This window comes from Cyprinodon variegatus, unplaced genomic scaffold (assembly GCF_000732505.1).
Source record: "Cyprinodon variegatus isolate N-32 unplaced genomic scaffold, C_variegatus-1.0 Scaffold698, whole genome shotgun sequence".
Taxonomy (NCBI): Eukaryota; Metazoa; Chordata; class Actinopteri; order Cyprinodontiformes; family Cyprinodontidae; genus Cyprinodon; species Cyprinodon variegatus.
Window position 1 is genome coordinate 56,813 of NW_015151151.1, and position 15,735 is coordinate 72,547.

The 15,735-nt window shown below is 38.0% G+C and overlaps 1 protein-coding gene across 1 annotated transcript in view; it reads left to right on the top strand.

The window, feature by feature from the left end:
- Positions 1-15,735, top strand: part of dennd2d (DENN/MADD domain containing 2D) — a 64,111-nt gene that overhangs the window by 4,117 nt on the left and 44,259 nt on the right. The window contains exons 2-4 of the mRNA XM_015394605.1: positions 2,908-2,974; positions 3,072-3,158; positions 3,786-3,845. Coding sequence (XP_015250091.1) covers positions 2,908-2,974; positions 3,072-3,158; positions 3,786-3,845 — 214 coding nt within the window. The remainder of the gene's footprint in view (positions 1-2,907; positions 2,975-3,071; positions 3,159-3,785; positions 3,846-15,735) is intronic.

The following is a 15,735-nucleotide window of genomic DNA, read 5'->3' on the forward strand; positions in this document are numbered from 1 at the left end:
ACAGGTGAAAGGAATTACTAATTAAGGAGGAGCAAACAGGCCAGATCATGACATACACTCTGGAAACAACAATGTAGTTTGTAGATTTAAATACTGTTTTTGTCATTACTTAAAAAAGAAGAACCTAGTATTCAGGCAAGACAGACAGTGCGACAATTCAAAAAAACTTTATTGAAAAAGGCAGATCTGCAGTGGCTAGGGTGTCTAAGGCATTAACCTCTGCAGGAGAGAGAAACAGGTTAGTGACCACAATAATCTGATGGAGGATGATGACGACGGTTCAGTCCATCACCAGAGAACGAGGTAGGATCCACCCGGTGGGCTGCCAACAAGATGCGGCGGATGCCCAGAGTGTCACAGATGCTGTAGCCCCGGAGAACATGGAGGAGTCCGTAGCCAGGTCAGGCAAACAGATCAGATGGGAACGTGCAGGCTCAGTGTTTGAGAGGCAGAACAGGTCAGGATCAGAAATCAGAAACACTAAGAAACGCAAAAAACACACTTACCTCTGAGATCATACAGCAACAGGCAGGTTCAGTGGTTGAAAGGCAGAACAGGTCAGGATCAGGAGATCAGAAACACTAAGAAACGCAAAAAACACACTTACCTCTGAGATCATACAGCAACATGCAGGTTCAGTGGTTGAGAGGCAGAACAGGTCAGGATCAGGAGATCAGAAACACTAAGAAACGCAAAAAACGCACTTACCTCTGAGATCATACAGCAACATGCAGGTTCAGTGGTTGAGAGGCAGAACAGGTCAGGATCAGGAGATCAGAAACACTACGGAACACTAAAAATGCTCTCACCATTGACACGAGGGAACGAGAATAATCTCCCCCTGATAACTAGATGCAAACACCTTAAATAGAGGCAGGAGCAGGTGGATCAGATGAGCAGTGACTACAAACAGGCAAAGTTAGACAGGTGAATGAAATTTATAATTAAGTAGTCATCTGCGTTAAGATCATGACAGTTTTATGAACTTCAAATACAGGTTTTCTTCAGTTATTTGTAAGCTAACCCTGACATACTTTGGCTTACTTTTACAAAAGGCAATAAATAACCCGAATATCTCTTAAAAAGCTGTAGAAATCCACAGAGGCTGCTTGACCACTAGAGGTGGCACGCTTATACAAGCCCTCCTTTTCACCATCTCTTTTGTAAGAAATTTACCGTTTCGTCTTTCATCACAAGCTAAATTAAAATTCATGGTTTGATTCCTTGGATTTGCAGCCTGATCTTTTGTTTCACTTAATATTTTTCTTTTCATTTAAAGTTTTTGCAAAGGTCTTTTTTAAACACTGTTTTTCTTCAAAGAACAATGTTAGTTTTAGAGCCTTTAACTTCAATGATGTATTAAATTAATTAGTCATCTTCTACTTGTTAATTTACTTTGCAGATATAGCATAATATTAATTGTCTGGGTCTAATAGTTTGTTTCTCTTTTTTCATTTATTTATTATTATCATTGTGCTTCTGTGGTCTAATGGGTATGTCCAATTACACAGCAGCTAAAAGATAGATCCACCTGACCAAGTTTAAAAATTTAATAAAAACTGAAAGGGATCAATGAGTTCTCATTAATATGTTTGAAATAAAGAAATGAAAAAGAAGAAATTAAGGATCATATTTTACAGTTGCCTTTTATATCTCTGCTTCTTTTTCTATCTCTGCTTCTGTCTCCTTGAACCCCAGGCGGCCTCAGCAGATGGCCGCTCACACTGAGCCTGCTTCTGCTGGAGGTTTCTTCCTGTTAAAAGGGAGTTTTTCCTCCCCACTGTCGCTACAAGCATGCTTTGTGTGAGAGATTGCCTTCAAGTCAATGAATCGATGCAATCAACTGATTTTCCTTAAATAGAAAATTTAATTCAATTTGACAGTGTGATCTGGTGAACTGTAAAGTGCCTTGAGATGACGTGTTGTCAATTGGTGCAATAGAAATAAAATGAATTGAAATGAATTACTGTCAGTGCAGCCGTCTCTCTTGGACCTTCAGCTCAGGTTGCTGACTTCTATCTCCTCTGCTCATGCTTACATCCCAGCTCCTTAGTCATTTATTCAAAACAAAGAAGAAAAACAAAACTCATCACTTCCTGCAAAGGGAGAATTTTCCCAGGGAGACCCAACAATGCATTAAACAGAAACTATTTATGCTTTAAATGAGGCGGATAAGAAATAAAGGCAGGACAAAAAAATATAAAACTTTAATTACAATGATTTAGTATCACAGACACTTTGCTTTCACTCGTCATGATGCATTCCACTCCTACAGCAGTGGTTTATATTACTGGAGAGATTTCCCAAAGGACAGGGACATGTCCTGTCATTTCTGTCCTATAAATAGAGAGCGTGTCTTCCAGAACCAATGAGCCTTATTCACAATGACAAGCCCTGAGCGGACGATCTGCTTTGGGAATCCTTTTAAGAGCGAAAGCTGCTGCTGAGAAGCACAAAGCTTTCCTCATGCATTAAAAGAATTTGTCAAAGTTATGAACAAAAATATAAGCCAAAAGAAGGTTTCATAAAACACTGTAGTTTTTAATTCTCTGATTAAAACAGTCATAAAGGTCTACATATGAATTGTTGACCTAAATACTTCCTACTAAGCTAAAGAAATCCTGTTTATCCAGCTATTCTTGGAGATGTTCCAGTATAAATGACTAACCATACTGGTGGCAGTATTCCAAGTCAAAATCAGTCACAAAAACCCTATAAACCATGAAACAATCGGTAAATACCAAGCAAAGATTTGTTTAATCTGCTCATAGTGTTTATGTTATGTGTGTGATGATTTTTAAACTGTGTTAAAACATTAGAAATCTGTTATTTATCTTCTCAATGAACCGATTTTAACAGCTTGTTTATTTTTTAAAAATCTAATTTTCCTTTTTTAATTCCTCTTAGGAAAATGAACAGATTATTTCTCCCAACACACGAAGGACTTTTCGTTTCTCATCTCTTCGCATCAAAAGTAAGACGGTCGATCATACCAGGGAATAATCATGTGGATCTAATCTTCTGCTGAATCTTAACTATGTGTTCGCTAAACCTGTTGGTTTCTTCTACAGAAAGGCACAACAGTGAGGATGAGGGGGGATTTGATCGAAGGAGAGGGTTGGCGTCTTTTTCATCAGCTCGAGAATCATCCAGAAAAGGTAATTCCTGGATGGTTTCATAAAATAAGGACTGATTTAGGATTGAAATCTAAATTTACGTCAGGCCCAATCTCCTTGAAGCTTTAGTAGTTTTATGGATGATTATTTTCATAAAGTAAAAGCCCTGAGGTAAAATTGGCTACACGATGTCATAAAATGTATGCTTTCAGTGACTCTGAAATGAGTTCACAACCCAGGTGAAATGGGGCTGGAGGTTCCTGATAGCTGCTAGTTAACTGAGTTGAGCCAGAATCTCTGTAGGACCTTCAAAACCGACAAAAATTTGTAAAAATAAAACTTAAAAAATGAATCTGTGAAAGGAAATGCTGTTATTTTTCAAGATGTGCTGCAATTGCATGAATAAATGTGTTGGTACCCTAAAGAGATGAAGGCCAACTACCTGCTTGCTAACACAACTGCTATATTGTGGGTTAATAATAAAAGGCAAATATAGTTTGGGTTAAATATAAAATAATAAGCAAGAAATGTCATTAAACTTGTTCCAAAAGCAACAAAAAATGTATTTTGATAAAAATGTAGGGTTAAAAGGAAGTGTGTTTAATACCAACCTTAAAAGGTTTTTTTTCTCTAAAGAGGTTTTTAATCTGACATGTTCTATAACCTCAGTTATAGATGAAGACGGCCCCTCAGAAGGACGACGGGTTCAAGAGCTGCTGAAGAAATTTGGTATGTATGAAGCTAACATGAGGCTGATCCTCAGCGGTGACATCAAACACCTGCAGCTGGTGTTGATTAAACCTTCTTACTTTAAGACAAGATCACGGAAATCAGATTTCAGGTGTCAGAGTCTCATGTTTACTGAGAACTGACTGTTTTCCAACGCTTGTGTCGTGTGATCTTTTTGTTTAAGGGTGGACAGAAACCCAGAAGGCCAGGTTTCACAAACACTTTGATATGTTTTCATTTCTTCAAATCTTTAAATTGTCTCTTAAAACTTCAGACATGTTCCAGCTGCTCCTGCAGCCCAGTTTTTCTTTTTAAATCTTCTGTTCTTTTATGTTTTAATCCAGGTTTTGTACATTCTTTGAATTTTGCTGCTATTTCGAGCACTTTAATCTAAATATTTCCTTTTTAGTAGCTATATTTTTCTTATGCTATAAACTTAACTTTCCTTTAGGGTCCGACATCCTAAATTTTCTTAATGAGATTTTTTACCCTTGTTTGTATCTGAATGCTACCATTTGCATTTCACTTCAAAGAACACCCCCACTGTGGGGCAATAAAGGATATTTCTTCCACCCTTATTGCTTCAATTAATGTGAAATTGCTTCATTATGTTGACTGTTGAGTCTGAATGTGTAAAAGGTAAAAGTCTTTCCCCAGGCATTGTTTTTTATAGCTGCCTCGCCCATGAGGTCAGAGTCCTTTTGCCATTGGAATTTTAGCTGGAGGGTTTAGGAGAGTGACATGAATTTAAAATAACTCCCAGAGTAAAGAGCAAGAAGCCAAACGGAAAAGTCCAAAGCTAAGAACTGCTTCATCACTACCTGAACATAAAGGGCATAATGACTGGGACTAATGGGATTTGAACTGGCAGGACAAAGACATGGAGAGACTCACACTGAGAAAAAAAGCCATTAGAGAGCTTTTACTGATATGAATTTAAATAAATGTTTGCGCTCGGACCCTGACAGAAGACATTATGGTGTAAATTGCCTTGAGCCTAGATGACTAACTCAGAGGATTAGACTAACCTTTCCTCCAGGGCCCAGACACTGGTGGTGGAATAAACCAGAGGATAAGAGGGTCTAGGACAGGCATCCCCAAAGTCGGTCCTCGAGGGCCCCTGTCCTGCAGGTTTTAGAGGTTTCTCTGCTTTAGCACAGCTGATTCTGATAATTGCAGTTCAGTAAAAGCCTGTTAATAAATTATTAATGTAAATCAGCTGTGCTGGAGCAGGGAAACCTCTAAAACCTGCAGGACAGCGGCCCTCCAGGACCGATTTTGGGGATGACTTGTCCAGGGCTACGTTCACACTGCAGCCTGAGGTCACCCAAATCATTTTTTTTTTTGCCCATAAGCGACCTGCATCTGATCTTTTCATGGCAGTCTGAACAACACAGGTCCAGTTTTATGGAATGCGACCGAGGGGACAGTCTGTGGTCCTGAATCCGATACGAAGCTGATCTTTTCAAATGCAACCTGTGTCTGAACAGCCAGATTGCATTCATCCCAGTATTGTTTTTGACAGCCATCTTAGATTCATTCTTAGTTTTAGTCTTCAGGATGAAAACTATTACTAGTTTCCGTATAGTCATTACGATATGTGATAGTTTTAGTCGGTTTTAATCGACTAAAACTTAAAAAGCCTTTAGTCTAGTTTCAGTCAGTTTTATGTTGCAAAAAAAGGGTTAGGGTTAACCTTGAAATATTTGCTTTAGTCTTTAAAGACGTGAGACTTAAGATTAACTTAGGAAAGGGGACTTAAGACATGGACTAAATAAAGGTATTTTCTTAGGCTTCAAGGGATTTGTGTTCTTTTAATGTTAAAAAGGAGTTTGTTTATTTTCCATCAATCTATCTGATTGTCCAGTATTTCTCTTGTACAGAGACAGAGCAAAACATGGATTGAATTTAATGCAAATAATTAACTTGTTTATTACCAGCTTTAGTCGGTTTTAATCGACTAAAACTTAAAAAGCCTTTAGTCTAGTTTCAGTCAGTTTTATTTTGCAAAAAAAAAAAAAAAAAGTTAACCTTTACAATTTTTCAAATAACAACCACATTCTTTACCAGACTGACAGCCCTAGCCTAGATGCTACAATTGCTGGATATAGAATGCTGCTGTGGAGTTCATCATTGCTTTGGGGTAGAAAACTTAATTTATAGAATTCAAAACAAGTTTTTTATGAAATAATGCCCTACTTTATACAAAAGTGTGCCACTGAAAGTTGTGAAAATAGCAGATCTAGTTCAACACATCACATTGGTTATTATAGCAGACAGACAAGCTAACAAAATGTGCAATAAAGGAATGGTTTTAGACATACAAGGTTTCCATCGTAAAGCAAATACATCCCGACTATGAATTACTTCTACTATGAATTATGCATTACACACAGATCAATAAAATCATCATTACTCCAAAAAAAAAAAAATAAATAAAAAAATCATTCTTCTTTCTAATTTGGTAATTTTGGCTTTATTTCTTCAATTTGCCCCTGGGTTTCCACTGCCACTGCTCAGGGGTCAAAGTGCATTTAAATTCACAGGGGTCTAATAAAAAAAATTACAGAGAAAACCTACTCATTTGCTTGTAATGAAAATCCAGACCTAAATTGAATGAAGATGCTAACTAAAATGATCAAATATTTAATGAAAACAGAGAAAGTTTTTAGTGATAATACAAGGAAACATTTACATCATATTTAAATACAAGATAGAAACGAGAACTATGAGAAAGAAATATTCAAAGATCTATGTACCTTTTCACCTGGCTCCTTATCCAAAAAGAAACAGTATGCAATGAAATATGTTCTTTTGATATAACTTAGGGATTCCTTTTGGTAGAAGTTGAAGAATGTTTAGTATCACGTCTTGTGAACTGGAAGAAATAAAATCTTGATAGTTAGAAAAAGTGATTTTTTTAAAGCTTGGCAGAGGATGATCAGCCAAATATAGTTTATTAAGTAGCAAGAGCAGGAAGAGCCATACTGCTGAGATCGAACCATCGATGTGGAGTGAGAAGCACAGACCCGCCGCGCATTTCTGCACAAGCAGAGCTGGAAGATCATAATTTGTCAGAGTTGAGCGTGCAGTACCAGACCATTCAGAAAGTATAAATTAATATCAATGGAGAATGTGCTGTGCTGCAAGTCAGGTGGGCTGCATGACCAAACAAGACGCAGTAGCACGGCTGATACTGCCTAGCTTGTCTAACAGATTACAGCACAAGGATGCATTTTAAACATCCAAAGATAACCCGCTAATTTTTATTTAGTCTCGTCTCATTGATGGAAACTCAAAAATATGACTGTGTCTTGCTATGCAGAAGCGGGAAGAAAAACAAAAACCATGGCGGACAATAATGTAGAGAGTAGTGTTTTTTTTTACCCTCTTGAAAAGATGAACTATTTAAGATTGGGAAAAAATCGCTTAGATGCGCTACAGCACTACCATCCATGTTAACTTCCGTAAACACAAAGCACGCTTTGTGACGTCATTGCACCCTCTACTGCGCATGCTGGACACTTGTGTTGTATGAGTTTACACAGGAGATCACATACAAGTCGAATTTAATTGGAAATTTGAACGGCAACGCAAAAAAAAAAAAAAAAGTTCACAAAAAAATCAAAATGGAGCATTAAGGCCTGCACTGTGAACGTAGCCTAAAGCTGGGCATACATTGTACAATTTTTTGCCCTTTCTGGGCCAATTCTCCATTCGTGCAAGAATTTTTTTGATTTGGCCGACTTTCAGCCTGATCTTGCGTCGTGTAGTATACAGGGTGTAACGAAGAGCAATCAGCCTCTCATGACATGACAAATGTCACAAAACATCCAAAATGTTTTAAATTCAGTCGGCCGTCATAAGGTTTTCGTGGACAAATCCTGCTGTTGAAGCAGAGCTATGAGCGGATTTACCTGAACCTCATGCACTGCGCATTTGCAAACAAGAGTTTTCCTTTATCCAAATTGACGGGTCCCACCAGCGCCATCTCTTGTTGCTGAGTCCGACGTGGTTTTTGGACATGCAGTGTGGGCAGTTAGATCACATTATTACATCATGAGCTGTGCACTTTTAAACCCTGCGGTTTCGTAGTACAGTTTGAGTTGCAGCTGTGTGCAAAGATTGAAAATATTGCACAGTGTATGCCCAGCTACGGAGAGGAAGGAGAGAGGGAGGAGATGGGGTGGACGTGGGTCAAAGTTCAGCTGAAACGCTGAATGGAGAAGCTGGGCCTTCGTCTTAATGAAGAGCATCTTGAGAACAGATTGGCTAAGGAGAGGCTGTGGCGTGCGGCCCGTCTTGGAATGGTTAAAGCTTGAGCGGGTGACTTCAGCAAGTGCTCCAGGTTAGGCTGATTAAGAGTCTTCCAGGTTGAATTTTATGCCAAAGTACAAACAGTTCTGATTTAAAAATCTAAACCAAAGTGATGCAGGGTTAGAGATGTGACCAGTGTCATGAAATTGGAGCGAAAATATTTGCTTTAGTCTTTAAAGATGTGAGACTTAAGATAAACTTAGGAAAGCGGACTTAAGACATGGACTAAATAAAGATATTTCCTCACCAAAAATGACAAAATTTGTTGAGTTTCCCTTTGGGGTAGGCTTCAGGGGATTTGTGTTCTTTTGATGTTAAACAGGAGTTTGTTTTTTCCATTAATCTATCTGAATTTCCAGTATTTCTGTTGTACAGAGATAGGGCAAAACATGGATTAAATTTAATGTAAATGTTTAACTTGTTTATTACCAGCTTTAGTCGGTTTTAATCGACTAAAACTTAAAAAGCCTTTAGTATAGTTTCAGTCAGTTTTATGTTGCAAAAAAAGGGTTAGGGTTAACCTTGAAATATTTGCTTTAGTCTTTAAAGATGTGAGACTTAAGATAAACTTAGGAAAGGGGACTTAAGACATGGACTAAATAAAGATATTTCCTCACCAAAAATGACAGAATTTGTTGAGGTTCCCTTTGGGGTAGGCTTCAGGGGATTTGTGTTCTTTTGATGTTAAACAGGAGTTTGTTTTTTCCATTAATCTATCTGAATTTCCAGTATTTCTGTTGTACAGAGATAGGGCAAAACATGGATTAAATTTAATGTAAATGTTTAACTTGTTTATTACCAGCTGCAACCAATAATGATTCTTGGATTATTAATGGATGATGAATTATGAAGCAGGTAAAGCTCTGTACTGTTTATGTTGGACCAACACTGTTGATTGACCATCCTACTCTGCTAGATAGGTTGAGGAGTTGGGCTTTTGTTTCAGATTCTGCTTTGAAATGTTTGTCCTGGCAATCTGTCCTGGCCTCATCTACTTACAGCTCTCACTCTTGTTCTGACCGGTTTGCTGTTCCTACCCTGGGGCCATTACTGTTTTTTCTCTATCTCCTCAAAACTCAACATTTTATTAAAGGTATAGTGGAGGATTTGGGGGAATTTTTGAAAAGACACACCCTCTCCATTTTAAAATAAAATGCACATGCACAACCCTGCACCACCTCCAAGGAGGGAATGCCTATTAAATGCATGTGAAAGCATGCACAAGCCCATTTCTCCTCGTGCACGCTCTGTTTAAAAGTTACTGTTTCCATCGCTCATACAGGCTTACTTTCCATAAGAAGATTTGCAATTTTTCCTCTATGTCAGACTCACCACGGGTAAGTGAAAATGGGGACAAGCACATAGGACGCCCTTATGTAAACATATCACCAGAGTGATTGACAGTTAGGAGGACCACTTATTTTAATGATCCACCCTGGAAAAAAAAACCATCCTCCACTGTACCTGTAACCAGTGTTATTTCAATTAAAAGTGGATGTCTGTGAGAGGATAAAATCGAGGTAATTATCTTTGCACCAGAAAATATAACTATGAAGAGAAATAAGATCCTTGAGGAGCCTGGTTATCTGACCAAATTCTCAATAAGAATCTTTGGGAGAACCTTTGACAACGGTTTCGCCGGCCACGGAAAATCATGTAAAAGCTCCAGTTCATTCCTGTTTCTGGTATTTGCAAAATACTGCCAAAGCCAGCCCTGCTGTTGGTCATCCAGAAATGTAAATCTTAATCCATGCTGTTGTTTCATCTCGTCTTGGTTTTATTAATTAGTTAATGGCCTTTACACGTGTTTAACTAAAACCTCCCTGGACTGGTGGCAGTCAGTGCAGAAAGCTGCTGCTAGGCTCCTGACTGGATCTTCAAAGTTCTGTCATGTAACTCCCCCTTTTAGTGCAACTTCATAGAGCTTGTGGTTCATCATCAAATGCATTTGAAGATTTTGCTTTTGACCTGGTGAGCAGTCCATAGACAGACACTAATTTACATTTCTGACGTTATATCTCTACACCACAATCAATGCCTAAAGGTCCTTTGATCAGGACCTGTTGGTAGTCCCCCAAATAAGAATAAAAACTAAAGGTGGCCGACTCCCGGGAACTACCTTCCCCCTGCACTCTGTGGCTTCTTTTCAAATACATCTAGGAGCTCATTCTTTTGTCCACTTTTGCCATATTATTTTTTCATAATTTTGTTTGTTAAAGCACTTTGTGATGTTTATTTTAAAAGGTGCAATACAAATAGGTTGATACACCAAAGGCTTGGAAAGTGCTGCTGACGCCTTACAATACATATTGTCTGTACAGCTTTATACTACAAATCATTTCTGCGGTTGGTTCTTTGCTGGTTAGACTATTGAATATGTTTGCCACTTTTTGGGTTAGATGTTATTATGCTTGCTGCACTGAAGAGTCCTTTAAACGCCAACCTTACTAGCCAGGTATATGTTATTCAGAAATGTTTCACCTTTAATTGGACTAATTTGATTAATTCAAACACGCTGACAGTAAAGGCTGACCAATGCATCACATGATGATAAACACTATAGAAATAAAAGCTGAGGTTGGAGATATTCCAGAGCAACATTTTATTAAACTGTAAGAATTGTCACAGAGAAAAAATGGTTTTAGTGTGTTGGTTGTATGGGTCAGTGTAAGTAAAGGCGCAACACTACTCCCGATATCTTCTGTTTAGAATAAATGTTACTTTAGACCAGGGGCGATTCTAGGATCAGAGGTGCTGAGCATCTCAAATCATATCTGAGACTTTTGTGTTATATCTTCCTACGTTTTTCCTCTTCTCGGATGGGCTGTACCGAAACTTACCTGGCTTTTCCTTACCTTAAATCTTGCTCCTCTCCTTCCCCTTGTACACTTCTCCCTCTTTGGACTGGCAATCCTAACATGGACTGTATTTAATAAGGTAAATATATACAGTTGTGCTTGAAAGTTGAGACACACTCCCGATAAAAAAGGATAAATTCACAACAGTGATTCTAATAAAAAAAAGAAAAACATATAAAAACATACAAAATGATGATTTGATAGATTGTAATACTGATTTTAAATTGTGATCTTAAAATAAAAATGATTTAAAAAAATCAGTTCCAGACACATTAAAGGACCTTGCTCATTAACATTTTACCAACAAACTATCAAGGGGAGTAGAAATCTGACTGAACATTTAGGAAAACACCTGATTGCAGGGATTCCCTCAAAGTGTTGCTCAACATTTTAGCTGAGGAACTCCATCGTGCTGGTTTACCTGTTTTTTTTGTTTATTATTCATATTTCTGTTGAAACACTTTTCAAAATTAATGGAACAATTTTCATAGAATTTTTACGATTCCACTGGCAGCTAATTTTTCCCCCCATCTTAAATGGGAGAGTATGTATACTTTTTATATTATCTTTTTTAATAGTAATAAGGACTGCATAGTTTTTAGACTATATTTAGTATTTTTTTTATTTTACTTTTTTCAATTTAAAAGGCACATTCAATCTAAAAAAAAAATATTTTAGGGGTGCTATGATTCAATTTAAGGGTGTTTCATCCCCCTTCAAAATTGTCTAAAAATGCCTATGCTTTAGACTTCGACAACTTTTATTGTTATTTTGTATGCACAGAGTGTATACAAATTTTGTTTTGTATAGCTTTCTTAAAGTGCAGCTGTGATCAAATGTAAACAGTGAGGGAGAACAAAAAAGTGGTGCAAAAAAAAAAAAACAACAACAAAAAAACACATTGATAGGGAAGTTCAGAGCATTAATATATTTGGTGCAATTATGCACTGTTTTGGTTTGGTGTCATATTATGATACAAAAAATCAATTTAAATAGTATTAACTTATGTTCCACAGTATGGTTCTGCTGGAGGTTTGTTCCTGTTAAAACAGAGTTTTTCCTCTCCACTGTCGCTATAAGTATGCTTAGTGTGAGGGATTGCATTAGATTCAATGAGTTGATGCAATCAACTGGTTTTCCTTAGATAAAAAACTTTCAATCAATTTGACTGGATGATCTAGTGAACTGTAAAGTGCCTTGTATTGACACGTGTTTTGAATTTGCGCTATATAAATAAACTGAACTTAATGAAATATTTGCACCAGAAATGATTTAATTCTGATAGTTATATTACAGCTAACCTACAGTAGAAACATGCATGTTGTAAAGTTTCTTGTTTTTATTTAACTGTCTTACATCAGCTCAATGCTGTTTTTTTTTTTTTTTTTTTTCAACTAGGTCTTTCAAACAACCGTTCTGTGTACAGATTATTGCTTCTAACTAGTTTTACCCAGTTAATATTATTTAAAGTCTCTATATGAAAGCGGTCTCCGCCAACTTTGACCGGTAAACGCCCACATCCGCCGTGCGGAGACCTCTGGAGAGCCGAGCTTTCGTTTTTCCGCCTGACTTGAACGCAGCAGCGCTGTTGCTCCGCGTGTCTGACGCTGACTGAGACCCGGACGGATGCGCTGTTTGATCAGGGATGGAGACGAAGAGCTGCCGCTGCGGAGCGTCAGAGAGGAGCGGCTGAGAGGCGAGCGGCGCGTCGGCAGCTTCTAGCAGCGATGAGTGAAGCTGTGACCAGGAGAAGGAAAGGAGTTGGGCTGATGAACTTTAAGCACAGATGGAGTGAGTTGGACATTTGTTTTGTGGAACCGTCGGTTCTGTTTTGCTCGTGTAAATCCTCGTGTAAATATTTAGTTTTTACTCGTAAAAAAAACCCCATTTAAGGGAACTGAAGAGTGTTTTCGGTCTTTGAACCTGCGCTGTCTGGATTGTATGCGTTTTCCCAGATCTTCTTTTTTTCTAAAGAGCTTGTTTGCAAAGCTGGATCTCCACCTCAAAGTTTGTTTTGCACCGTGAGGTTTAGTGAGATTCAGCGCAGGCGGATATGGTGGCTTTCTGCAGCCTTCTTAAAGCTGACACCTGTAAACCTGCCTGCAGACCTAACTAACCCATCATCTCTGCGATCATGGATGCTAATCTCTGCTTAGTTTGAAACATATGGCATTTGAGGAGTTTAAGGACTTTCCTATCTGACTGGAAAGCAGGGGGGGGATTTACCATTAGGCAATACTAGGCAGATGCCCAGGGCCCCAAGTTCATGGGGGCCTCATAAAACTGATGTTTGCATGTATTTTACAGAGCAAGTAGATTGGTAACCCCGCCTCCTGCTCCTGTCATGATTCATGCAGCTTTTATTTCATCAAAATGAAAAATGGAGAACAGATAAGCAGATCATGGCTTGTCTACAGTGACTTATTTACTTTTGCCGTTGCCTTTTTGGAAACACAGGAAGGAGCAATCAGCTAAGTGAGCTAAGTGCTTCAAAAAAATCTTTTATTCCTTTTGAGACAGCATGAAAAGTCAGTGGAATACAAAACATAGAGAGGAAAACAACAAGAAAAGGGACAAAACCTAGAACAAATAATGGATGTCTATTCTATTGAATTTTCTGTTTCTGTATGATGGGTCTCTTTTATATGTTGTTTTCTCAAGTCAGATGGCCCCCTGCCTGTTTTTGCCTAGGGCCCCAAATTTCCTAAATCCACCCCTGCTGGAAACACATTTATCCTGGATTAGAATCAAGAACATGATCATTGAACCATTTTCAGCTTTTTCCAAGGAACAGATTTGATTCAAATCTAGACTAAAATGTTGAGAAGATCTGTTCTGTCAGAAAGTAGTTGAAACTGGTTTAGGGGCCTCAGGCCTGAAGCTGTTCCTCAGAACTGTTATTTCCACCCACATGCTTCATAGCTGAGAGGAGCAACTCCATTCAGAGTCAGCATGACTGCTCAACAGGATCACAGCCTGCTGTTAGAGAGGAATCACACCTAAATCAGAACTGGGAGAGAGTAATGGCTGCTCCGATTTTTATTGTGTTTTAGCTGAAATGCTGTGTTGTGCAACTGGTGGGTGGGGAAGCAAAGCTGCTGTTATTGCTGACATAATTGCAACAGAGTGCAAACACCTTTTGTTGCCAGAAATTGTGGATTTTAGACTTGAAGTTTTTTTTTTTTTTTAGCTTGGATAAGGAAGAAGAAGATGCCTTGACAGCTTCCAGTGGGATATCTTCTTTTTTATTTATTTACTGTCTTCATTCTCCAAGACAGTAAAATCCTCTTCAGTGCGCTAATCTATTGATTTTTGTTTTTAAACAAATGTGGGATCAGCTGCTTAAAAACCTCCAAAGTGCAGGTTTTGTGAGCAAAGGTTTGGCTTTAAATTATTTATTTAGTATTAAAGTACTTCTTGCTTACAAGCAAGTACTTTGATTACAAGCTTCCTTTGGTAATTGCCTTTTATTCGCTGAGCTCCTGCACAGTTAGCCCTCAGACAGAGTGGATGTTTTGAATGAATTTCATTTAAAAGTTTTTCTTACAGGTTGTATCAATAAAACTCTTCTGAACATAATTTGCTTTTCCTTTAAGACATGAAAAAAAAAACAGTTATGAAGGCAGAAAGTAGCTGATATTTTAAAACATATGGTGTAAAAACGCTTGAAGCCCAAACCAGGGGTCTGCAACCTGCGGCTCCGGAGCCACATGTGGCTCCATGAACCCTCTAAAATGGCTCTTAATAGAGGCTAAACATTATATAAAGAACTGACTAATTTACTATAAGAATTACCAGCTTTAGGTTTTTTTAAATTAAGAATTTTTAAATTCAATTCAGTTTATTTCTATAGCACCAATTCACAACACAAGTCATCTCAAGGCACTTTACATTTCAACCAGATCATACAGTCAAATTGAGTCAAAGTTTTCTATCTCAGGAAAACCAACTGATTGCATCGACTCATTGACTCGAAGGAAAATTGAATTTTCAAAACAGACTGACATCAAAAGAAACAGAAATATTTAAAGCTATTTTGCTTTTTAATTAGCTTGAAATTGTGTTTGATTATTATTTTAAAAGCTAAAAATACAATAAACTGCTGGTTGTTTAAGACGGCAACAGATTTCCTATAGCAGAATTTTTTTTTTTAGTTTTTATGGCATTAGTTACTTGTTTTTTGACAGTAGGCTGAGAGGAAAGGGGGTAGGATAGAGGGGGAGAGACATGCGGAGAGGAACCACAGGTCGGATTCGAACCCAGTACGGCCGTGTCGAGGATTAAGGCCTCTGTTCATGGGTCGTTTGCGCTAACCACTGCACCACCTGCATGCCCCTATGGCAGATATGTAATAGGGCTGCAACTAACGATTATTATGCAAATCGATTAATCTGTTGATTATTTTTCCTGTTAATCAATTAATTGTTGGATAGCAAAGGGTTCCTTAAAGAGGAACATTTGTTTTACAAAATTAAACCAGGTGAAGCTAAAACTTTCTCTATTGAGGAGTTCTGGATTGAGCATATTGACACACAAAATTGTTTTTTTTTTCACTTTAAAATGCAAAACGTTTAAATATTTCTTTACAACTCTGGTATAATTGGTGCTCTAAGACAGTTGCTCTGTCACCTAAAGCAGAGGTCTTCAACAGGGGGTCTGCGACCCCTAGAGGGTCCGCGGATGTTCTGCATGGGGGTCGCGAAAGCTTTGGTCAA